Genomic DNA, 26,367 nt, shown 5'->3' on the forward strand with positions numbered 1-26,367 from the left:
TCTGGTCTATGATCATCCCACTATTGGCAACATTCTCTCCATATCCACTCTATCTAGATCTTTCAATATTCGATAGTTTCAATAAGATTACCCCCATCATTGTTCTAAACTCCAGCAAGTACAGACCCAGAGCCATCAACCACTACTTACCCTTTTATTTCGGGAATCATTCTCATGAGTCTCTTCTGGAATCTCTCCAAACGCCAGGACTTTTCTTCTTAGATAAGGGCCCCAAAACTGCACCCAATACTCAAAGTGCAGTTTGACCAATGCCTCAAAGCCTCAGCATTACATCCTTACTTTTATATTCTAATCCTTTTGAAATGAATGCTAATATTTGCCTCCTTCACCACCAACTAGACCTGAAAGTTAATCTTCAGGGAATCCTGCATAAGGACTCCAAGGTCCCTTTACACCCCTCTATTTTGAATTTTTGATTTAGAAAATAGTCTATGCCTTTATTCCTTCTACCAGAGTGAATGATCATGCACTTCCTTACACTATATTCCATTTGTGATTTCTTTGCCCATTCCCCAAATCTAAGTCCTTCCGCAGACTCCTTGTTTCCTCAACACTACCTGCCCTCCAGCTATGTTCAGATCATCCACGAACTTGGCTACAAAGCTTTCAATTCCAACATCCAAATCAGTGACATTTAATAGATAGAGTGGACAGCCAGCGCCTCTTCTCCAGGGCACCACTGTTCAATACAAGAGAACATGGCTTTAAGGTAAGGGGTGGGAAGTTCAAGGGGGATATTAGAGGAAGGTTTTTTTTACTCAGAGAGTGGTTGGTGCGTGGAATGCAGTGCCTGAGTCAGTGGTGGAGACAGATACACTAGTGAAATTTAAGAGACTACTAGACAGGTATATGGAGGAATTTAAGGTGGGGGGTTATATGGGAGGCAGGGTCTAAAGGTCGGCACAACATTGTGGGCCGAAGGGCCTGTACTGTTCTATGTTCTAACGTGAAAAGAAATGGTCCCAACACCAACCCCTGCAGAATACAACTAGTAAATGACAGCCAACCAGAATAGGCCCCCTTTATTGTCACTCTTTGCTTCCTGCAAATCAGTCAATCTTCTATCCATGCTAGTATCTTTCTTGTATTTCCGTGAGTTCTTATCTTGTTTAGCAGCGTCAGGTGAGGCACATTGTCAAAGGCCACCTGAAAATCTAAGGCCTCGTCTTTGTCTATGCTGCTTATTTCTTCAAATAATTCCAACGGTTTTATCAGGCAAAATTTTCCCTTGAGGAAACCATGCTGTCTTTTGCCTATCTTATCATGTGCCTCCAAGAACGCCCAAACCTGATCCTTAACAATCGACTCCAACATCTTCCCAACCACTGAGATCAGACTAATTAGCCTGTAATTTCCTTCCTTCTGTCTCTCTCCCTTCTTGAGAGTGGAGTGACATTTGCAATTTTCCAGTCCTCCGGAACCATACCAGAATCTAGTGATTCTTAAAAGATTTTTATTAATGCCTCCACAATCTTTTCAACTACTTCTTTCAGAACCTGGGGAAAATTACACCTGGACAAGATGAGTTACTTACGTTCAGACTATTCAGCTTCCCAAGCACCTTCTCATTAGGAAAAGCAACTGCACTTACCTTTGCCCTGACACTCCTGAATTTCTTGTCCACTGCTAGTGTCTTCCACAGTGAAGACTGATGCAAAATATTTATTAAGTTCCTCTGCCATTTCTTTATCCCTCAGTACAACCTCACAGCGTAATTTCCAGTGGTTCAATATCCACTTTTGACTTTCTTGTACTCTTTATATATCTGAAAAAACTTATTGTATCCTCTTTGATATTATTGGCTAGCATACTTCATATTTCATCTTTTCTCTCCTCTGGGCTCTTCTAGTTACCTTCTGTTGGTTTTTAAAAGCTTGCCAATTCTCCAGCTTCCAACTTCCCACTAATTTTTGCTACATTTTATCGCCCTTTTTTTGCTTTTATGCTGTCTTTTTCTTCCCTTGTCAGCCACAGTTGCCTCCTCCTCCCTTTAGAATCTTCTTTGATATGTATCCTGCGCCTTTGAATTCTCCTCAAACTTCTGCCATCTCCAATGGGATGCTACCACACCCCACCTCTGTTTTCTATAGTGATCACTCTCCATCTTGTCCACTTGTCCCTCCCCACTGGTCTCCCTCCTGACATTGATCCCTGCAAGAATGACAAGTGCTACACCAGCTCCTACTACTTAACCCTCATCTCTGTTCAAGGGCTTCCAGGTGAGGCAATACTTCACCTGTGAGTTTGTCGGGGTCATCCATTGTATCTGGTGATCCTGGAGCATCCACCTCTACATCAGTGAGACCTAAGGCAGATTGGGAACCACTTTGCTGATGACCTTTGCTCTGTCCACTGCAAGAGGCTGGATTCTCCCAACGACTATCCGTTTCACACTGACTACTCTTTCCCATTCTGATATGTGTCCATGGCCTCCTGCTCTGCTGCCATGATGAGGCCAAGCTCAGGTTGGAGGAATAACACCTCATATTCTGAGTAGCCTCCAACCTGTTGGCATGAACATAAATAACCCACATCCTTCCATATTCCTTCCCCTCCTCCATCATCTTATTTTGGCTTCTGCCTTTCCTTTCCAGTCCTGATGGTCTTGGCCCAAAATGTCTACTATTTAATCCCTTCCACAGATGCTGCCTGACTCCAACATTTTCTATTTGTTACCACAAGTCATTTTAACTATATATTTTTAAAAAAATGTTTAAAGATTAGATTTGTCATATTGCTAGGCTAGAATAAATATCATTACACTTCCACTGCATTGAACACTTCAGTTCCTCTCTGAGTCTGCTTATTAACCATGAGACCTAAAATCTGCTGAGTTTGGAGACGAAGGAAGCTCCAAGATGTAAGGGTATGAACTCCGGAAAGTCATCTCATGAGTGAAGTGGAAATTCTGCACCAACATGAATTAATGAGGGATGCTCGACAGCTGTGGCAGGGCTTAAATACCATCAACTCTTACAAAGTTAAATCAAGTGGCATGGGAGGCAGCAGGGCTTTGCTTCCAGATGAGCTCAATGCCTTTTATGCTTGCTTTGACCATCAGAACACTGAGCAACCATCATGATCCCCCACATCCCTTGATGACTTTATGATCTCAGTTTCTGAAGGTGACACATGGGCTGCCTTCGTGAGCGTGAATCCATGGAAAACATCGGGACTGGAAGAGATACCTGGCCACGTACTAAAGGCCTGTGCTTACCGACTGGTTGGCATGTTCACTGACATCTTTAACCTCTCGCTTCCGCAGCGTGTGGTACCCACCTGCTTCAAGCAGGCTGCAGTTATACCAGTGCCCAGGAAGCGCACGGTGACCTGCCTCACTGACCATCACCCAGTTGTTCTTACACCCACTGTGATATGTTTTGAGAAGTCGGTGATGAAACACATCAACTCCTGCCTGAGAGGCAGCTTGAATCCACTCCAGATTTCCTATCTGAGCAGCAGGTCCATAGCAGGTGCCATCTGATTGGCTCTTCACTCAATCCTGGAATATCTGGACAGCAAAGGTGCATACAGTAGGATGCTCTTTATCGACTACAACTCAGCATTCAATACCATCATCCCCTCAAAACTATTCAATAAGCTGTGACCTTGGCCTCAGTACCTTCTTGTGCAATTGCATTCTGAATTTCCTCGCTTGTAGACCCCAGTCAGTTCAGATTGGCAAGAATATCTCCTCCACAACCTCCATCAGCACCGGTGCACGACAGGGCTCTGTGCTTAACCCCTGCTCTACTCACTTTACACCTTGGACTGTCTGCTAAGCACAGCTCCAGTGTAATATTCAAATTTGCACTGTTGAGGGCCGAACCAAAAGTAGTGATGAATCAGCATATGGGAGGGAGATTGGAAGTCTGGCTGAGTGGTGCTACAACAGCAACCACCGCTGACTCAATGTCAGCAAGAACAAGGCCCTATTATAGACTTCAGGAGAGGGAAACCAGCGATCCATGAGCCAATCCTCATCGGAGAATCAGAGGTGGACAGGGTGAGCAACTTTACTTTCCTCAGTGTTATTATTTCAGAAGACCTGTCCTGGACCTAGTACACAAGGGCAATTGCAAAAAAAAAAAACACGACAGTGCCTCTACTTCCTCTGGAGATTTGGTTTGACATCTAAAACTGTGACAAACTTCTAGAGATGTGTAGTGTATTGACTGGCTGCATCATGGCCTGGTATGGCAACACCAATGCCTTTGAATTGCAAGTCCTACAAAAGGTATTGGATTCAGCCCAGTACATCATGGGTACAGCCCTCCCAATTACTGAGCACATCTACATGAAATACTTCTGTAGGAAAGCAGCAACCATCAGGGGTCCTCACCGCGCACATCATGCTCTCTTCATGCTGCTGCCATCAGGTAGAAGATACAAGAGCCTCATGACTCACACCGCCAGATTCAAGAACAGATTCTACCCCTCAACCATCACCCGCTTGCATAAAAGAGGATAATGACACTTACTTGGTCATTGAAAATGTTCCTAAAACCAATTATCTCACTTTTAGGGACTCTTTATTACATTATGTCTCGCTCTTGTTATTTATTTATATTTGTATTTGCACAGTTTGTTGTCTCGTGCACTCTGGTTGATCGTTCATTGATCCAGTTATTGTTACTATACTACAGATTTCTTGAGTATGCCCACAAGAAAATGAATCTCAGGGTTGTATATGGTTACGTATATGTACTTTGATAGTAATATTTACTTTGAACTTTGAATCATCAAGATCAGAAGAGACTTACTTCTCGGAGTTAATATTCAGACTCAACTGTAGTGGATTCCGTTTCTTGCGCTCACGTGCCTGCGACAGCTCCTCTTTGCTTTCTGGAAAGATTCCACCCATCACATCCAAAGCGCTCTTCATTTTCGAGTTTGGATCCAGAATGTCTGCCAGAGATTGGTCTTTCCCTGCAATATCTCTCACTAATTCCTCTGAAGTCAACTCAGTGGGAGGTCTGCTCTTTACATCTGGACAGCACCTCACTGTCTCAATTCCTTCTCCAGGATCCCAAGAGGGTCTTCTTATAATGTTTCTTTGTGATCTGTTGACAGGTTTTATGTAAATTTCTGAATCTTCCCACCTTTCACCTTGCCTGCTGATAATACTTGAGTACGACTCCCCACATCGCTGACAACCCAGATCGACTTCATTCATTGTTTGTGGAATGTTGTTTTCAAAAGGCCAGTTTCTTCCTCCTCTGGATATTGCTGCTCCCATTGAATCCATTATTTTTTGATTTCTGAGGAAAGAAAAATAAACATTTAAAACCTTTTAACCAAAGTAGCAGAAGCATGAGAGGCCACCTAATCCCTCAAACCTGTTCTGCTATTCAACAATAATCATGGCTGATCTTCTAACTCAAGAAGCTGCCTCACTCCCTACATTCCTCTAAAATCCAGAACTATATCAATCTCAGTTATGATACAATGAATGACCAAGCCACCTCAGCTCTTCAGGGCAAAGAATTAAAAAAATGACCATAGATGAAGAAATTTATTCTTATTTCAGCCCCAAAAGGCCTATCCCTTATCTTAAATCTGTGATGTTTAATTGTAGACTCTTCTACCAGGGGATATCATTGTTCCTAAATCTATAGTGTCAACCCTGTGAATTTTATGTTTCTATGAGGTTTCTTCTTATTTCTTCTGAACTCTGGAAAACAGAGACGTAGACATTTTGGTATCCCTCCATGCCCTCTACAGCAAATCCTTTCGGTAAAGACCTTGATGAGCTGGCTTTGTTATCTGTGATAAATGGGGGTTAGATTGGCAGTAATCCAAGTGGAAATGTTGAAGCCAACATGTCCCCAAAGATATCTATTTGGCTTCTCCATGCTATTTTTATTTCTTTGCCACCCACCTCCCCTGCACAGAAGATTGTCTCTGGAATTCTCCTCCAACAGTATGTCAGGAACATTCAATTTTTCACAGCTTTCACATGACAACTTCAGCTTCATGGTAGAGCACTTGCTGTGTGTAGCAGCATCGGGTCTTGGGTTCAAACCCCATTCTGAGAACACAGACCTTAATTCAGGTCAGTAAGTCCAGAGTAGTATCAGGAGTGTGCTGCACTGTGGGATATTCCTTCCTTCAAGGAAGTCAAACAGTAGCTCTAAATGTCCTCTGTAAGTTAAAACCCCTTGTCTACTATATTGAGAAACAGTGACCTCACTTTGTTTTACCCAGTACTGCATACTCAAGTAGCATCAAAGCAGATTCTCTCAGTAGTGGGTGGCATTATAAATTTTGTGACTAAATTGGTAGTACTTTCTCTTCCTTTGAGCTACATGGTACTAATCCTTAGCCCCACTCCAGACTTGAGCAGAGAATTCATGTATAATGCCCAAGTGTCTTCCGGATTGGCATCAATATCAAGAACACCAACCATTCACTTGCCTAGTTAGATGTAACACATCCCAGAGCCTTATTCTGAAACTAACTTTGAACGCTAGCCAAGAAAATCTCTCCAGCGGACATTACTAATGACATTGCCATGAGAGCCTGAAAATTAGCCACCAATTCATTTCAAATGATCAGAACTTCTGTATTTTTTGCTTTTTATTTTTTTGTTAATTATTTTAAATCAACGTGTTCTGGTTTGCCAGTTCTTTTGCCGCTGAATTCTTTTCTCTCTTTATTTACTCAATCAAAACTTATCATGATTTCAGTTAAATCTCCCCCTATTATTCTGTACTCTAAGGGGTTCTGAGCAAGTTGCTAATTAATAGATTGCATTGATTGCAACCAGTGTGAACTGTTGTCAGGAATTGGGTTGATTGTGATGGGAGCTAGGGCTGCTGGTAAATAAATTTATACCAGTTCTCTTATGTGTTAAATAAGCTCACTCTTGGTGAATTATATTGGCTTTTACTTTTAAATATGTAGCATCAGCATTAAGTGCACTAAGTCCAGTACAGTGCAACTTCACAGAAGGAGGTCATTCAGGTCTATGCTGGCTTCCTGGAAGTAATCCATCCAATTAATCCTCCTTTCTTCCCTGCAGTTTATTCACTGTCATACACATCCAGCATATTTCCTTCGAGGCTTTTTGCATTAACGTGCACTGAAGGGTAATTGATAGTAACACTTTGGGAGGAAGAAGAAAATGGGGGCAGTTGGAGGACACCCACACAGAAAGAAATAATGTAAACCTTCTCTACAGAAAGCATCTAAGATCTGGATTGATACTTGTACTATTGCTATACCATTTTGCTATTGCAAGGGCAGTTCCCTCTCCCCTAGCCCAGTTATGAAAAAATGCCTCTCTGTCTCACTGACTTTCAGAGAGATAGATTGGTGGCAAAATAGTTAAAAAATCATGAAAAACCTGCTCTCAATTTTATAAAGTGTCTTACAAATCCTCAGAAGATAGTGTAAAAAACAGGAAGTGTTAGTAATTGGAAAGAAAGAAGTTTTCAGAAGCAGAAAAACAGAGGCATAACTTTTAAAACAGGGAGAATAGTGTGTGTGTGGTATTTGTGCCTGTTGGGGAGTAGGGGTATGCTGATGGGAAAAACACAGAACAGAAAGGAAGATCACTGATGCATTTGTTCGTTGAAGAAAGCTTCAATTTGAAATGTTTACTTTCTCTCCTCATTGACGCAATGTCAATTACTTACAACATTTCTGGATTTTCTTTCAGATTTCTAGCTTCCACAGTGATTTGCAATCTATTTTTCTAAAAATAATTATGTTCCAATTTATATCAAGCTAATTTATCTTCCAAAGGGAAAAGAGGAACTTTACTCTTCATGAAATATCAAAGATTTTTTAAAAAATTGCAACAACTCTCAACATGAAACAACCCCCGAAACACATTTCCTAGTGTTGCATTTTAATACCAGAAGTACTTTGTGGCTAATCACATAATGGCCATTTCAAATGAAAACTTATATAGAAAAGCTAATCTGTCTGAAATCTCCACAAAGAGTAACACCGTTAACAGACTTAAACTGTGCACCATTCTATCACATGGCCCACTGCCATTGATATCAGCTGATGCCCATCGATTTTAAGATCTTATCAGCTATAACTTCCTAAAAAAAACCTATTTCACAGAAACATTTAAGGCCAATATAATTAATGTCTCTTGATCGTTCAGAATATTCATGTCGTGTAGCACTGAGCCGAACAGACCATAAAAATCCCCAAGTTAGCTCATCTCTGCCAATGAAGCAGTTGGAATGCTATAGTTGGCCTTAGCATCCATGGGAGCAGGAAAAACCAAGCAGAAAATAATCAGTCAAAGTTTCATTCTTAATTGCTGATTCCGGCCACAAAATGTATTTATGAACAGAATCAAGCACAGCAATTATGCCTTCCACCAAGCTTGAACGGATTACAAACTTTGTACGCAAGTCTCATAGATGAATAATGGAAATGTTGACAAGATGTCACTGTGCCACTAACACCTGGGTAAGCCACACCTATCAGCAATCAGTTTCCTCAGCAATCAGATGAGAAGAGGAAATCTATTTTTGAAAAAGGAAAATCCCCAGTATATTTACTTCAGGAGGCTCCAAACCAAATAATATACAGAACGGTCCTCAATTCTGCTTCATTTCCTGCCTGTTCCAAACACACACATACGCACACACAAAAAATTACATTTGATCTTCAGAAATCAAAGGTTATGAATTGTGAAGTTATCTATTAAATGCTACCACTTTTGGAATGCTGTCCTTCCCAGATTTTACTGATTTCCCAAGTCCATTCCAGTTACCAACATGTAGTAAAATTTGCCACATGTGAAAGGCAGCATCTCTGCTCATCAGAGCAGCATACCCTTTTTAAAATAGAAGACATGTTTTCGTTTTCAATTCTTTTCCCCAACTGAACCTGGGGTAATTGTTATTTTTTCTAACATTTGTCAGTGGAGGGGGACAAAGGCTGAAGTGCTTTTCTATACAATCTGGAATGAGCAGTGGAAACTTCAACTGCTTTCCCAGCTTCTGATCGAATGTCTTATCATGGCAGGATACTTGGTAGTATGGAGGAGCAGTGGGATCTGGGAGTACATGTCCACAGATCCCTGAACGTTGCCTCACAGGTAGATAGGGTAGTTAAGAAAGCTTATGGGGTGTTAGCTTTCATAAGTCGAGGGATAGAGTTTAAGAGTCGCAATGCAAGGATGCAGCTCTATAAAACTCTGGTTAGGCCACACTTGGAGTACTGTGTCTAGTTCTGGTCACCTCATTATAGGAAGGATGTGGAAGCATCGGAAAGCGTACAGAGGAGATTTACCAGGATGGTGCCTGGTTTAGAGTGTATGGATTATGATCAGAGATTAAGAGAGCTAGGGCTTTACTCTTTGGAGAGAAGGAGGATGAGAGGAGACATGATAGAGATGTACAAGATATTAAGAGGAATAGATAGAGTGGATAGCCAGTGCCTCTTCCCCAGGGCACCACTGCTCAATACAAGAGGACATGGCTTTAAGGTAAGGGGTGGGAAGTTCAAGGGGGATATTAGAGGAAGGTTTTTTACTCAGGGAGTGGTTGGTGCGTGGAATGCACTGCCTGAGTCAGTGGTGGAGGCAGATACACTAGTGAAGTTTAAGCGACTACTAGACAGGTATATGGAGGAATTTAAAGTGGTAGGATTATATGGGAGCAACAGGAATTCTGCAGATGCTGGAAATTCAAGCAACACACATCAAAGTTGCTGGTGAACACAGCAGGCCAAGCAGCATCTATAGGAAGAGGCGCAGTCGACGTTTCAGGCCGAGACCCTTCGTCATATGGGAGGTAAGGTTTGAGGGTCGGCACAACATTGTGGGCCAAAGGGCCTGTAATGTTCTGTACTATTCTATGTTCTATGTTAAAACATTTACCAAAATAGGCACAGTCTTCTTCCAGCAAAATACCTGTACTATTAGCATGAAGAGAGTAAGCTTGAAGTAGATTTCTGCATTCAGCAGCAAGTTCCTAGAGAAATTGGAGGAGTTACAAGACTCCTGTCAGCTTCTTAAAGCTTGGAGATAAGCATTTATTTTTTCCCCCATGTGGAATGTAACATGGAAGCAGAAGAACCACAATGGTACTAAAACCCCAATACAACTGTTTCCCAATTTTAACTGCAAGAATGAACAGAGAAAGGTAGTTGAAGCCAAAGCCTGCAATTGGAACAGGGTTAACTACTGCAAATATCAGATTGCTAATTGCTTCAAAAAGATGATCAACACACACAAGTTGTTGGAAGAACTGAGCAGGTCAGGCAGCATCTGTCAAAGGGAATAAACAGTCAAAGGTTTGGGCCGAGACCCTTGATAAGGCCTGGAAAGGAAGGAGCAAGAAGCCAGAATAAAGAAGGTGGAGTGGAGGGAGGGGAAGGGGGTGTAAGCTGGTGGGTGACAGATGAAACCAAGTGGGGGGGGGAAGGTGGGATGATGTAATAATCTGGGAGATGATAGGTGGAAGAAGTAAAGGGCTGAAGAAAAAGGGATCTGATAGGAGAGGACAGTGGACGACAAGAGAAAGAGAAGTGGCGGGGGGGAGACACCACAGGGAGGTGTGGAGAGAAGTGATAAGGGGGAGAAATGACCAGAAATTAGAGAAATCAATATTCATGCCATCATGTTGGAGGTTACCCAGATGAGGGTGGTTTCATTATGACTGTAGAATAGGATGTGCACTGACAAATCAGAATGGGAATGGGAAGTAAAATTAAAATGGGTGGCAGTGGGATCTCCCCCCCCCTCCCACTTTCAAATCTCTTACTAGTTCTTCTTTTAGTTAGTCCTGATGAAGGGTCTAGGCCCAAAACGTCGACTGTATCTCTTCCTCGAGCTGCTGCCTGGCCTGCTGCGTTCACCAGCCACTTTTAAGTGTGTTGCTTGAAATTCCAGCATCTGCAGATTTCCTCGTGTGGCAGTGGAAAACCCCACTTTTTGTGGCAGATGGAGCAAAGGTACTTGAGAAGTGGTCCCCTAAACTGCATCGTGTCTCGAGAGGAGGCTGCAGCAGAAGCAGTGGATATGGTAGATGACTCCCAACAGGTTCACAGGTGAAGTACTGTCTTACCTGGAAGGACTGTTTGGGGTCCTGAATGGTGGTGAGGGAGCAGGTGAATGGACATGCCTGTCTGCAGGGATAAGTACCAGGAGGGAGATCAGCGGGGAGAAAATGCGGACAAGGGAGTCATGTAGAGAGTGATTCCTGTGTATAGTTGGGGAATGGAGAGGGAAAGATGTGATTAACGGTAGGATCCCATTGAAGATGGTGAAAGGTGTGGAGAATGATGTGCTGAATGCAGAGGCTCGTGGGGTGGTAGATAAGGACAAGGGGAGTTCTAACTCTGTTATGGAGGCAGGAAGATAGGGTGATGATGGATGTGTGGGAAATGGAGGAGACACAGATTAGGGCAGCCCTGATGGTAGAGGAAGGGAAACCCGGTTCTTTGAAGGCAAAGAACATCTCAGATGTCCTGGAATAGAAGGCCTCAACCCAAGGACAGATGCAGCAGAGATGAAGGGACTGAGAAAAGGGAAGAGCATCTTTACAAGCGACAGCTGTACAAATCAGTACACTTATAAAATTTATCAGCAGACAGTCTGCCTCCAAACAGAGATTGAGAAAGGGAAGAAAGGTGTCACAGATTGATTTGAGGGTAGGATAGAATTCAGACACAAATTTGATTAAATTGATGAGCTCAGCATGGGCGCAGGAAGCAGCACCAATAGTCATTGATATAGCATACAAGATGAATTCAAAAAGATTAATGAAGTATTTAGTTAAAATAGTGGACACCTGACAATATCTTGCCAAAAAGTAATCAGCCTATCTTTCTGTCCGAGGAATCCAAGCTCATAAGATTAATTCCAGGACAAAATCCTCACTTTAGTTTTAAACTGATACTTGTTAGATGTTATGCAATTACCTTGGTGTGACTTCACTGTGCAGGGGCATTGCCAATTTCATCTTTGGCCTCTGTGATTTATAATTATACAATGAAGTGATCATATGTTCGCCTGAAACAGGAACTAAAGAGGAAGGTACTAAGCATCTTGGATTAATGAAACTGGATCCTGGATACCTGTACTGAAAGCCTGTTGAGTACTCTGTACAGATTTGTGATGGATGGGAATATTGTGTTGCGGTGTCCACAGCTGAGCCAGTATTTGGAGAGAGATCTGAATAAGCCCACGCTTCCCTCTCAGTCAATGGTTCTGACCTTTTCCAGCTCATTGATGTGGGCTCTGAGATTAACATAGGATCCAATTCATACTGAGCATCTCTCTGTAACCGATATTTATCCAAATCTGGCAATTCACGCAAGGATAGTTTCCTGAACTGGTATTTTTCCAAATCTGGCAATTCATGCAGGGAAAGTTTCCGGGAATGGTATTTGTGTAAATCTCGCAATTCATGTTCTGACAGTGTTTGGCTCTGGTACTTCTCGATTTCTGGCAGTTCATGTTTGCATAGTTTACGAGATGGAATTTTGCCCATATCCAACAATTCATGATGGCATGGTTTCCGGAGTGGACATTTGTCCAAATCCGGCAATTCATTGTGGGACAGATACCTGTCCATGTCTGACAACTCATGCTGGGAGAGTTTCCGGGGTGGATACCTCTCCATGTCCGGCAATTCATGCAGGGACATTTTCCGGGGTGGATACCTCTCCACGTCCGACAATTCATGCAGGGACATTTTCCGGGGTGGATACCTCTCCATGTCCGGCAATTCATGCAGGGACAGTTTTCGGGGTGGAATCCTTTCCACATCTGTTAATTCATGTTGGGACAGCTTCCGGGGTGGATACCTCTCCATGTCTGGCAATTCATGTTGGGACAGTTTCCGGGGTGGAATCCTTTCCACATCTGTCAATTCATGTTGGGACAGCTTCCGGGGTGGATACCTCTCCATGTCCGGCAATTCATGTTGGGACAGCTTCCGGGGTGGAATCCTTTCCACATCTGTCAATTCATGTTGGGACAGCTTCCGGGGTGGATACCTCTCCATGTCTGGCAATTCATGTTGGGACAGTTTCCGGGGTGGAATCCTTTCCACATCTGTCAATTCATGTTGGGACAGCTTCCGGGGTGGATACCTCTCCATGTCCGGCAATTCATGTTGGGACAGCTTCCGGGGTGGAATCCTTTCCACATCTGTCAATTCATGTTGGGACAGCTTCCGGGGTGGATACCTCTCCATGTCTGGCAATTCATGTTGGGACATCTTCCAGGCCGGATATCTGTCCATGTCTGGCAATTCATGCTGGGAGAGTTTCCGGGATGAATACCTCTCCACGTCCAGCAATTCATGTTCGGACATCTTCCGGGCCGGATATCTGTCCATGTCCGGCAATTCATGCTGGGAGAGTTTCCGGGATGAATACCTCTCCACGTCTGGCAATTCATGCTGGGAGTGTTTCTGGGGTGGAAACTTGTCTACATCTGGTATTTCATGTTGGCCCAGACTTCTAGATCGGTACTTGTTTACATTTAGCAATTCACGTTGAGGTGATTTCTGGGGCTGCAACTTTTCCAAATCTGGCAACTCATTTTGGATCACTTTCTTGAACTGGCACTTTTCTAAGTCCTCCAATTCATGATGGGGTAGTTTCCTGGCCTGGTATTTTTCCAAATCCGGCAATTCACATCTAGATTCTTTCTGGCCCTTTTCCAAATTCTCCAACTCGTGTTGAGGTGGTCTCCCAAACCGACTCTTGTTTGCAACTGGAGATTCATGTTGAGGCAAATTCCTAGGATTATGTGTTTCCAAATCTGATGATTTGCATTGCGATGGTTGTTTTCCCAAATCTATTGTTTCACTCTGAGACAGTTTCTGTAATCTGTATTTCCCCCAGTCTGGTGGTGGTGGCCTCTGTGGTGGAGACTTTTTCTTTTTTTTGTTGGCAGATAAATCATCATAGCTACATGCCTCAAGATCATGTTTCTCTCCTTCAGACTTCAATACATCTGGTGATTCACAAACCATACGGTGAGTGGTACAGTTGCAAACTCCTTCTTCTCTTTCGGGAGAGTGTGGGGAATTTTCAGGATATTTCAAAGGTAATGTAGTAGATGGGCTGGGCGATTCCCAAGAAATTTCTTCTCTTGGGTTCCTTGGCAGCCTATTTCGGTCATTATTGAGATTCTCTTTTGAGTTTGATTCAGAACATGCTTCTTGAACATTGCTTAGAGTTTGCACCTCTGTTTCTCTGAAAGACATCAATTATTATTTGATCAGTTATGTTGATACAATACATATTTTGTGATGCTGTTTCATGCTTTTCTTTAACTAAACTTGCATGCAACTGCAATGGTTGGGATGGGTCTTCTAAAAGAAGTGTGAGTGAGAGTGAAAGAAAGAGCTAAGAGCTAAGGACAGTGAAATAATGGAAATGATGCAGCTAACATTAGTTATTGGTAGTATTTAAAAACAAGAGAAAAATCTGTAGATGCTGGAAATCTGAGCAACACACACAAAATGGTGGAGGAACTCAGCAGGCCAGGCAGCATCATTTATTGTTTATTAATTTAAACACTGGGAGACCACAAGCAATAAAGAGGCCATTTAAGTACCCAGTTACAGTCTCTATGTTTAAATAATACCAGTCTTCTTCCATCTCATATTGTGCTGCTTCACTCTTCATTAACAACCAGCACTTGTGCATTTTATTCCTTTTCTATATTACAATAAACTGGTATTCACCCTGCTGTCAATCCGGTTGGGAAAGGTCTAAGATAAATTAACAGGGTTATGAACACAGCCATTTTAGCAATAGAAGGACAAAGAATGTAACAAAGGTGTGGCTGCGGGATTGTAATTGAGAAAGTAGCAGCACAGTGGTACGGAAGGAGCTAAGTGGTGTTCTAATAGACAAGGTAGGGCCTGTCGTTGGCACAGCAGTCATTACTGCTGCCATACAGTTCCACTGACTGGGTCAATCCTGATCTTGTTTGCTGCTTGTGTGAATTTTCCATGATTTCTCCATGACTGCATGGGTCTCTTCCAAATACTCCAGTTTCCCCTCGCATCTCAAAACACGCGCTGTTCGGCGGTTTAGCCCTGCTGTAAATTTCTCCTGGTGCAAATGAGTGGCACTTGATTCACTGGGTCTTGATGGACATGTGAAAGAGAAAATAGGTTACTGGAAATAATTTAGGGAATGGGACTGATGGGAATCCTTTGAGACCTGATGGACCAAAAGGCCTCCTGTGTTATAAAAAAGATGAATACAAGAAAAAAAAAGGATGGTTTTAGAAAGCATTTTTCAACTCATGTGCTGAATACTGTATTTACAAATACCTATGTGGGCTCATGACACTGTTGTGATAAATGAAATACAACTTTCCCTGAATAGGTAGACAGCCTGGCACTTGTTTTATCAGTTAGCAAATTGCTTACTATCAGTATTCATCATCCTTGCCACCAGAACTCTTTCTGATGGACACTTGAAAATTGGAAGGGTACATAAATCTCAGAATCAATTTGATTGGTAATCTATGTCTACTTTGAGGAAAAGCATATTCAGCATTATCTCTGAAAATCCAACATTACATGCAAGTAATCTGTCAAATAAAACTCTGCGATTAGCAAGGAATAAGGAAGGCATTCCATGGAATTAAATCACTAAGCTCCTACCTTTCTGGTGAAGAAAACTTCCTGTTTATTATCTCAGTCTGATCCAGTTTTTCCACCGGATATCCCTGCAAAGAAGAGTGTCAGTCAGTACAAAGAAACATCCGCAGCCCTATTTATGGCACAGTTGGGAAACACATCAACACTGCCCTGGAATTTCTCCTGTTAGCTAGGCTGGAGACAGGTCCCTTAATTAGAAACTAAACTAAATATTTGACAATGCCAAAACTCGGTTTGTGGAACTTGGAAAAAGCACTGCAGTACAGAACTAGCTGGTGGACTATATTACAAATATAGTTCAACCATTTTATAACTAGTGACCTGTTGAAAAGTATCTCCATTCCAATATTTCCAATCTCTATTCTTTGGACTTCATTACTGTTTATTTTAAACTGACATCAGGTCAATAGTTTCTCAAAATGCAGTTTAAAAAACTAATGTCTGTGATAATATTTACACTCTCCTTAATCCTGCAATTGTAGTGCATCTGAAGACATAGGTACAACAGAAATGTGTGATTAAAAAAAAAGATGGTGGAGAACAGGTCCATCCACTGACAGTCATGATATGCATGTGTTCTCCTACTCCATGCTCAAGACTCCATCGCAAGTAGCCCATTTGGATTAGCCTTGCTGCACACTCAACCAACAGGTGAAGCAGGCCATATTTCAAACAAGAAATAATGAAGCCTTGGAGCAGTCAGTAATGTGGCAGTGAAGAGCTTGTCTCCAATCTACAATCACATTGTCCACATCTGGGATGAGGAAGACACTTTTAGGCTCAAAGATTCTGAACCATGGCCAACTTCCAAGAAAACACATTTGACTTGTAACTACCATGAAACCATAAGACATAGGAGCAGAATTAAGCCATATGGCCCATGAGCCTCTGCCATTCGTTCATGGCTGATTTATTTTTCTCTCTCAAATAAATATCCCAATATATCTTAAATAACCCCATTGACAGGCTCCATAGTCATCTATGGCAATAGATTCACCATCCTCCATCTACAAAAGGGTCTTCCTGCCGTTTGGTACTCAGAAGGTCAGTGATCACCAGGATGCTCCTGAACAACCACCTCTCAGTGGCCAAACAGCTGCTCCTCCAATCACAGTCCACCTGGAGGCAAATGGACAGGATTTTCACATTACAACTATTCACTGGCTGGCCACATCATTTCATGCTTAACACCACATTGCCCGGACAGGCATTCAATTCTAAGCCGTTATGAGAAATTAACCTTTTTCCAACCAGCATAGTTTTCCCAACATAGCTTTTAGTTGACCAAGAAAAAATATACTTGAAAATCAAGAACTCAGACAAGACGCAGGAAGCCCACAGTCAGTATCTGACACCTGTTTCACACCTTGGCAACTTAGAGCAAACATCACAAGACACTAGGAAAAATAGCATCCAAATCCAGCAACTTCACTGAAAAGACAAACCAATGCCATGACCTATTCCAAGCCAACACCCTCAGCATCAAGGACCTAGTTCATTTTGGTTAGCAACACTAAGGTGACCACATTGTCTCATGCCAATTACCACACTCCCCAGACAGACATTTACTTACTTATTTAGAGAGTGTGGAACAGGCCCTTCCGGTCCATTGAACCAAGCTCCCCAGGAGCCCACCTAATTCACCCTAGCTTTGTCACAGGGCAGTTTACAATGACAAATTAGCCTACTGACAGCACACCTTTGGACTGTGGGAGGAAATTGGAGCACCCAGAGGAAACCCACACACTCTCATTATAGATAAGATAGAGGTAGGAAAGTTGTTTCCACTGGTAGGTGAGACTAGAACTAGAGGACATAGCCTCAAGATTCGGGGGGAGTAGATTTAGGATGGAGATGGTGAATCTGTGGAATTCTCTGCCCAATGAGACAGTGGAGGCTACCTCACTAAATATATTTAAGACAAGGTTGGATAGATTTTTGCATAATAGGAGAATTAAGGGTGTGGGGAAAAGGCAGGTAGGTGGAGATGGGTCCATGGCCAGATCAGCCATGATCTTATTGAATGGTGGAGCAGGCTCGACAGGCCAGATGGCCGACTCCTGCTCCTATTTCTTATGTTCTTGTGCTCTTATGTGAAGAACATACAAACTTTCTTACAGAGGATGCCAAAATTAAACTTTGACACCCTGAACTGTAATAGTGTCACGCTAACCACTACCTTACCATGGCGCCTAAGCTCAGAGGGAGTTACCAGCTGAACAGGAAAAAGTCTTCAAGGATGTTGAATACAAGGATGATGATACAAAGAAATCAAGGATGAGTCTTCTTTGAAGCTATCCAACATTCCCAAAAACCTCTGACCCATGTCCACTCAAAGTAAAAAAGAAACTCATGGTGGTATTAAGCCCCTTGAACTCATGCATCAGGAGCACACAAAAGCCTGCAGAAGCAACAGAAAAAAAAACACACACAACCTGCCAATAAAAGAGGAAAAGGACCCAGACGTGGAGAGGTTCAAGTGTAGGAGGTTGTGTGTTAGTTCCCTTTTGACAGCTAAACACACATCATATAGCCAAATCAACGTGGAGAGAAAATTGTCCATACAATTTAAAAATGACTTCTTTAACTTCACATCTACAATTAATGAAAAACGGAGCAAGCAATCTCTGGTGGCCAATTTAAAATGAATCACTTTATATTCAACATGTCTAGTCATTACTAAGTTGGCAAGTAAAGGCATTCCAAATGTTCCCAAGAACCTTGAATAAAAGAGAGAGCAACACAATGGAAAAAATAGGCTTCTTATTTTCTCACTCAGTTAATGTAGTATGTTGTCTGAACTTCTGAGGGAGAAATCACCTTTGTTGAACCCTATGGAACAAAGTAGATAGGCAGCCACTGGAGAATGTAAATCTACATCTCAGCAAAAGTCAATATCAAAGGAAAAACAAAATAATAGTAAGAAGTAACACTTCACCATTACAAAGTACAGATGGCCTAGTGCAAATGAATTCACCACAAAACTTCTACAGACTGTACATCAGCTATACCTCACAGCAAGTTAAATGCAAATAACTTAGTTCATGTACTTGCAACTGAGTTAGTGCCTTGAACCCTACAGCACTCTGTTAAAATTCTTCCAATTATTCTTAAGACTTCAGTATAGGAGTCATGGCTTGGTCATAGCTTCCTTTGTGTATTTTATTTTGGGCCCAGAAGTAACATTCCATTACCAGGACTGCTTACTGGAAAGGGAAATGATTCAAATTCAGGCATAGAACTGAACAGAGTGTACATAGAATCATATCCTGATGATCCAAAAGAATATTTTAAAAGAATATGCAAATACACTCAACCATTTTGATTGTACACCTATGATTTTCAAAGAGCAACCATATATAAAGCTCATCTTCAGGTAGTGTGATATGCAGCTAATGTAGATTGGAGAAATGTGGTGCAAGGCTAACTGAGTTGTCTAGTCTGACTATGGTCTTGTATATAGCAGGATTATTTCAGCCAAACCGGTTTTAAGAGGCAAAAACAGTAAAAGCAGGAAGCACTCAGCAAATCAGGCAGCATTTGAGGTATAGAATATGATCTTTCATTGATTCTATTATGGTTGTTATTCTATTATGGATTTATTGAATATGTCCACAAGAGAATGAATCTCAGGGCTGTATATGGTGAGATATATGTACTTTGATAAATTTACTTTGACCTTTGAACAGAAACACAGCTAACATTTACGGTTGAAGATTCTTATGATGTGAAGAAAGTTCTGAGAAGGGTGATAGACTTATTCCAGGTCTGCGAGGTATGAGCTATGAAGAAAGATTGAAAGATTTACATTTTTTAGCCTAAGTAGATGTAGAATGAGAGGACACATGATAGAGTGTTCAAAATATCACTAAGGGTATAAGCAAGGCGATGCCAGCTGCTACTCAAAATTAATCCACCATCAAGGACACAGGACCAAAGATGGAGACTGGTTGAGGGGAGATTTCAGACTAACATCATGAAGCATTTCTTTACACAGTGAGTTGTGGACACATGGAATAAACTACCTAGTTGTGCAGTCGAGAGTAGTATCTTAGAGACTTTCTGATCTAAACACACTATGTGAACAGGAATTTGGCAAGCTTTGTTGGACTGTTCTTGTCAAAAATTTTCTTATGTTTTAACGTTCTTGATTAAATGGTGTCTTACGAAAGATTACTGACTGAATGTTATTTTTCTTTCCTGAGATACTACCCAAGTTGCTGATTGATTCTGGCATTTAATATTTTGACATAATTGCATTTGGTTGAAATCAATAAATGTTTAATGGCCAATCAACATTTATACTGAATATGAGAAGAGGAAAAATTACCGAATTAGTGGAAGAGAATTTTAATGAAATTAATACAGTTTATTGAGACAAAAGGTAACTCACAGTAGAATAAAAGGCTCCAATTTAAAAAAAACTTCATGACAGTATTTAGAGTACTCATTCCACAACAGCTCAGCGGATGGCAACGAGGAACCGTTAATGCTCATGGTGGAAGAAATGAGTGCACAATATTATCATGAGCGAAGGGACAAATAATGAATACAGGCTCCTTTCCCTGACTGCTAATCCAGTGAAAAGTAGAGGATATGAAGGAAATGCATTTCACATACCGTATAACGTGATACCAGAATTTTAACGGTGAGCTTTTAGGTTGCTTAACATTCTACCCACTGTGCACGACTAAGATTATTCTATCAATTGGGATAAGAAAACTTATTAGAATAATTCACGTTTTAACAGGGAACATTTAACAAAACGGTGGTATAAATTTCTTTGAAAGCACTGAAAAATGTTGAAAATATGCCCCTCCCTGGCAGTTGTTTTTTTCTGAACTCAGTATCACATTTAAAACATTCAATCAACAAATCTGTGCATGATAGATGGCTAGCTTTAACATGTTTCAAGTTGCATCTATTTTGTTTACATCAGAATTTCACCCTTTAATCTTAGCTCACAAGAGGTACAAGTTAAAAATAGAACATTATATCAACCAGACAACAAAGGTTCCTAATTACACAAATACATTTTTGTCATTTCTCATGCTGACAATCACTGATTTCAATCAGAAAGGGGAAAGGTTAAACATCAGAATGCTTCTCGTAACATGAAAATTTTAAAAAAAGCTCAAGTTGCTTCCTCTGCATGCCTTAAGGCATTTTTGTCATTGTTAATAAAACCAGCAATAGATGATTGATTCATTAAGAGAATAAATCTTCAAAAAAAGTGAGACCTATTTAAATAAGTAACTTACATAATTGCCCTACCTTAGTTAAAGTGGCTGGCATCTGCTCGAACCTCGTTGTCGAGTGAGGTTCTTCGAGGTGAATGTTAACTGAATGGAAATCCTGATAACGTATGGATAGATCTCCAGCAGCATGTTGTATTTGCCGAACATGGGACACACAATGCTTTTTCAAAGTGCGTGATATATTTGGTTTGAGTGGCTCTAAATTGTCACATTTCTGTTCACATTGTTTCTCCCCTTGATTGTTGTACTTTTGTTTCTCCATATCTCTAAATGAACAAACAGTATATTTCTCAGGGCACTGATCAACCCTGCCTGTGGAATGATGGAACTTTTCCTCAGGAGATTGCCTCAGATCATCACGTTGATGAACGTGCAACTTATTGCATAAATGATGACTTTTACACCTTCCTAATGAATTTGATTTACTCTGGGGCCCTACCGAATTACAAGAATCAGATCCAGAGAAGATTTTACTAGTTTCTTCAAAGAATCTTCTCCTCTCTGCAAAAGGCATCAATGGGGAGGTATCTGGTTCTTGCAACAATGGCACTGTACATGGTTTTACCTCATCTGCCCCAATTTCCTTTATCATCTTATTTTGAGACTCCAGCTTATTTTCTGATGTCCACCTCCTTAGGTCACTGCCGCAAGAATTCTGTGCAGTCTTCCGTTCAACAGTTTTGGATAGTGCATCTATTTCTGTTTTACATTTGTTTGGTGAAATATTGGGGTTGCTGGCCAATGAACAAAAATACATACTTCCAGCTTTATGATCTTCAGACGTGTTATCCAGGTTTTTATTGGAACTTGTGGTCTCTGTCTTTGTGTTGGTCGTTTCTTCTGCTCTGTCATTGGCTTCAGACCCATCGGTTATGCAAGTATAGGAAGTGGATGGCCTCTCTCTTGAGTCACTCATTTCTTCTGAAGTTTCTTCCATCTGCAGCAGTGCAACACCACTCCTGTTCTTCTGGAGCTGAGCTTTCTTCATTTGTATCTCATTACGCAAATTTGTGGCAAAGCGATCACTTTTTCGCCGCATTCTTGCTACTTTGGAACTTGATAACCGGGCATTTCGGAAAATTTCATTCTCTATTTCCAAAACATGACTACTTGAGGATGCGCTTCCAATTTCACTCATTTTATCCGACGGGGTTGGAGGTTCCTGTTGATTGGCTATCGTTTCAGCAGTTGCACCTTTGCAGCTCGTTTGACTGAGTTGCGTCTTGCAAGATGAAGATAGATCTTGACTATCTATACAGTGACTGTAGGAAGAACCATCAGTTTCTTGTTCCTTTTCCTTCAGTATACATTCAGACCTCAATGGATCCTCTTTTATCTGTTCTTCAAATGAAGTATCAATTTTGTCTAAAGCTTTATAAGGACGCCCAGCATTGGACTGATATCCATGCTGAGGTGTTGATATACTACTGGGCCATTCACCTCTTTCCTGATTACACTGTATTCCATTTTTATTACAATCTGAAATCATTTGTGGAAGTAGTTGCACTGATAACAACCTCTCAGGTGCACTGTGTCTATGTACATTCAAAGTTAATTTTTCATTTTGACCCATTCGGTTTGTGTTCTGGTATTGACTGGCAACAAAGGACGAATCAATTAAGTTGCATGAATTCAACTGCCCCATCAAATACTGGACAGATTTTCTAGGAAGTGTTACATTTTCATGTGAAATCATTTCTTCACTGTGCCTATGAGAATGACAGTAAAGCCTTGGTTGTTGCCTTAGCAAACAACAACACTCTATTGGACAATGACTAGACATGGATTTACTAGAGTACTGGGAAGGGCTAGTAGAGCAATTGGGAACACAATAAGATTCTCCCTCAGAATCTCTATTTTTTATTGCTAACAAGGTTTCAGAAGTCCACCTTCCACGATGAAGCAGCAAATTTTTTGCTGCAAGTGCCTCAGAATTTGTCAAACACATAGATGCAGAGCGGGCTTTAGTTGCCACAAAACTTTCCCTGCGAACAGGTGGCGGGGGAGGAGCTGAGCTGGTAGAATCTGGAGCACTTTCATCAAGCACATGGGATGGTGGCACATTGTCTCCTTCAGATGACCTCTTTCCACAGTGAGAACATAACTGTTCTTCAGCCAGTGGTTCCCCACCTTCACTTCCGCTTTGCAAATACTGGGCATCTCCATACTTCGCTGGTAACCATGGTCCCAAACTATGCAATATACTGTCCAGGGAAGCAGACTCATCAGTCTTCATTGATGATGAAACTGTGTAGTCAGAGGTATTAGAGCTTGCGGAAAATGAGCTGTAGGCAGAATCTCTTTTGTTAGGGTATGTGCTTTGATCACAATTTTGGTTGGGTTGGTCAAGGCTGTCCATACTTCCAAATGAGCTCCTTTGATCCAAGCTATGATGGAGAGCTAGTTGATCCCACTGCATAGGAAAGTCGCTGGAAGACAAAAGAACGTAGAAGATTTAAAAAAAAATCACAATGTTGTATTTTGTTCCCCAACTTCTTTGACAAATAATTTATACCTTCCATTTGAATGCTTGTAGTACCATTTTCTGGGTTCCTGGGTGTCAGCATCTCTGAGGATCTATCCTGGGCCCAACATCTTGATGCAATTGCAAAGAAGGCACAACAGCATCAATATTTCATGAGGAACTTGAGGAAACTTGGTATGTCACCAAAGATTCTTGCAAATTTTTACAGATTTGGAGAGCATTCTGATTGGTTGTATCACCATCTGGTATTGATCGACCACTGCACAGGATCAGGAAAAACCTGGAGAAAGTTGAAAACTCAGCCAGCTCCATCATGGGCACTAGCCTCCCCAGCATTGAGGACATCTTCAAAAGACGATGCCTTAAAAAGGCAACATCTACTAATAAGGAACCCCATCGCCCAGAACATGCCGTTTTCTCATTGCTACCATCAAAGAGGTGGTACAGGATCCTGAAGAGACACGTTCAATGTTTTAGGAACAGCTTCTTCCCCTCCACCATCAGATCTCTGAATGGGCAATGAACCCATGTACAATCTTTTCACACTACTTATCTAATTTATATTACTTATTATAATTTAAAGTTTTTGAAAATTATATATTGCAATTTACTGCTGCATTAAAACTACAAATTTATGGCATATGCTAGAGATATTAAACCTGATTCTGATACCTCTTTTGCATTCTTCCTCCTACAATGTGAAATCTTGCCTGACAAATAGGTTGGAATTCTTTGAGGAAATAACAGGCAGGACAGACAAAGGGGAGTCAGTGAATGTTGTTTACTTGGATATTCAGAAGGCCTTTGAATAAGTGCCACACATGAGACTGCAAAACAAGGGTTGCGTCCAGTACTTTTCACATTATATGTTAATGATCTGGATGACAGAATGGATGGCTTTGTGGCCAAGTTTACATATGATACAAAGATAGGAGGAGGGCGTAGTTTGAGGAAGCAGGGAGTCTGCAGAAGGACTTGTACAGATGAGGAGAATGGCAAAGTAGCAGCAGATGGAATGCAATGCAGTAAAGTGTACAGTCATGTACTTCGGCAGAAGGAAAAAAGGCATAGAATGTTTTCTAAATGGGGAGAAAATGCAAAAATTAGAGGTGCAAAGGGACTTGGGAGTACTTAGTGCAGGATTCCCTAAAGGTTAGCTTGCAGGTTGAATCGATAGCAAGGAAGGCAAATGCAATGTTAGCATTCATTTCAAGAGGATTGGAGTATAAAAGCAAGGATGTAATGCTTTATAAAGCATTTGTCAGACTGCATTTTCAGCATTTTTCTGCCCCATATTGAAGAAAGGATATGCTGGCATTTGTACAGGGTGCAGAGGAGGCTCGTGAGAATAATCCCAGGAATGAAAGGATTAACATGTGAGGAACGTTTAGATGGCTCTGAGCCTTTATTCACTGGAATTTGGGGGGGGTGGTGGGGAAGAGATCTAATTGAAACCTACCAAACATTGAAAGGCCCAGATAGGGTGAACGTAGAGAGGATGTTTCTAATACTGAGTCTCGAGCCTAAGATTAGAAGGACATCCCTTTGGAACAGAAATGAGGAGGAATCTCTTTAGGCAGTGTTGTGAACCTGTGCAATTCGTTGCCACGGATGACTGCAGAGGCAAGTAGTTGACTTGTAGGGGGTGTCAAAGTTACAGGGAGAAGGCAGAAGAACGGGGTTCAAAAGATGAATAAAACCAGTCATGATTAAATGGCAGAGCAGACTCAATGGGCTGAATAGCCTAATTCTGCTCCTAAGTCTTATGGTCTAAAATAATAATTGTAGGATTGGGCTGAGTCAAAATGGGCTTATGAAAGGCAAATCACATTTGATAAATATTCAAAATTTTTAAGTTGCAACTTGTCAGGCAAATAAGGGGAAATCTGATGGATATGGAATGTCTGGACTTTCAGAAGGCCTTTGATAATGTGCCATGTGAGAATTACTTATTAAAATTAGAGCATTAAGGAATGGGAGTTATCCACCTATCTAGAGGTGTAGTGCAGAACAGACCTTCTGGCCTACTGAGTCATAACCCTAGCAACCAGCCAGTTTAACACCAGTCTATTCACAGGACAATTTACAATGACCAATTAATGTACTAACCGGTGCATCTTTGGACTGTGGGAGGATACCAGAGCACCCATAAGAATGTATGAAGTTTTTTTTTTAAAAACAGAGCAAAGCAGGAATTGAACTCTGAATTCCAAAGCCTTAAGCTGTAATAGCACCATGCTGACCACAATAGAGTGCAGAATATAAAGAAAACAAATACTAATAAATAGCAAGTCATTTTTCAGGTTAGGAAGTTGTAACTTCGGGGAACCCAGAAGTTCACAATCATAATTTGGGAGGAGAGACCAAGTAAAATATATCCAAAGTTCGTACTCATACAAGGTACCAGTGAGTTTTTCGGTAAGTATCACAGATACGTACAAACACTCAGTGGCCTCTTTATTAGGTAAAGGAGTGGAATCTGGTGTGGCCTTCTGCTGCTGTAGCCCATTCACTTCATGTTCGACGTGTTGTGTGTTCAGAGATGCTCTTCTGCACACCACTGTTGTAACACATGGCTATCTGAGTTACTGCTCCCTTCCTGCAGGCTTGATCCAGCCTGGCCACGCTCCTCTAAGCCATCTCATTATTAAGGCATTTTCACTCCAGAGCTGCTGCTCACTGGATGTTTTTTTTTTGCAACATTCTCTGTAAACTTTAGAGACTGTTATATGTGAAAACTCCAAGAGACCAGCAGTTTCTGAGATACTCAAACCACTCTGCCTGGCACCAACAATAATTTGGAAAATATGATTAAGTGATTGAAGTAAATTTAGTTAACTTCAATGAAGTTAGTCACTTAGATCACATTTCATCTCATTCTGATGTTTGGTCAGAAGAACAAATGAACCACTTGGCAATATCTTGCATGCTCTTGTGCATTGGCTGATTAGATATTTGCATTAATGAGGTGTACATGTGACCTTAATAAAGT

General features: G+C 41.3%; 1 protein-coding gene across 6 annotated transcripts in view; it reads right to left on the reverse strand.

The window, feature by feature from the left end:
- Positions 1–26,367, reverse strand: part of LOC134353003 (protein Shroom4-like) — a 156,089-nt gene that overhangs the window by 15,977 nt on the left and 113,745 nt on the right. For 3 of the 6 annotated variants that reach the window (XM_063060757.1, XM_063060756.1, XM_063060760.1), the window contains 4 exons: positions 20,907–23,319; positions 15,636–15,700; positions 11,920–14,208; positions 4,785–5,282 (listed from right to left, as the gene is read on the reverse strand). In XM_063060757.1, the coding sequence (XP_062916827.1) occupies positions 4,785–5,282; positions 11,920–14,208; positions 15,636–15,700; positions 20,907–23,319 (5,265 nt within the window). The remainder of the gene's footprint in view (positions 1–4,784; positions 5,283–11,919; positions 14,209–15,635; positions 15,701–20,906; positions 23,320–26,367) is intronic. The other 3 variants (XM_063060759.1, XM_063060758.1, XM_063060761.1) reach the window with 3 other exon arrangements.

The sequence above is a fragment of the Mobula hypostoma genome, chromosome 10 (assembly GCF_963921235.1).
Source record: "Mobula hypostoma chromosome 10, sMobHyp1.1, whole genome shotgun sequence".
Lineage (NCBI taxonomy): Eukaryota > Metazoa > Chordata > Chondrichthyes > Myliobatiformes > Myliobatidae > Mobula > Mobula hypostoma.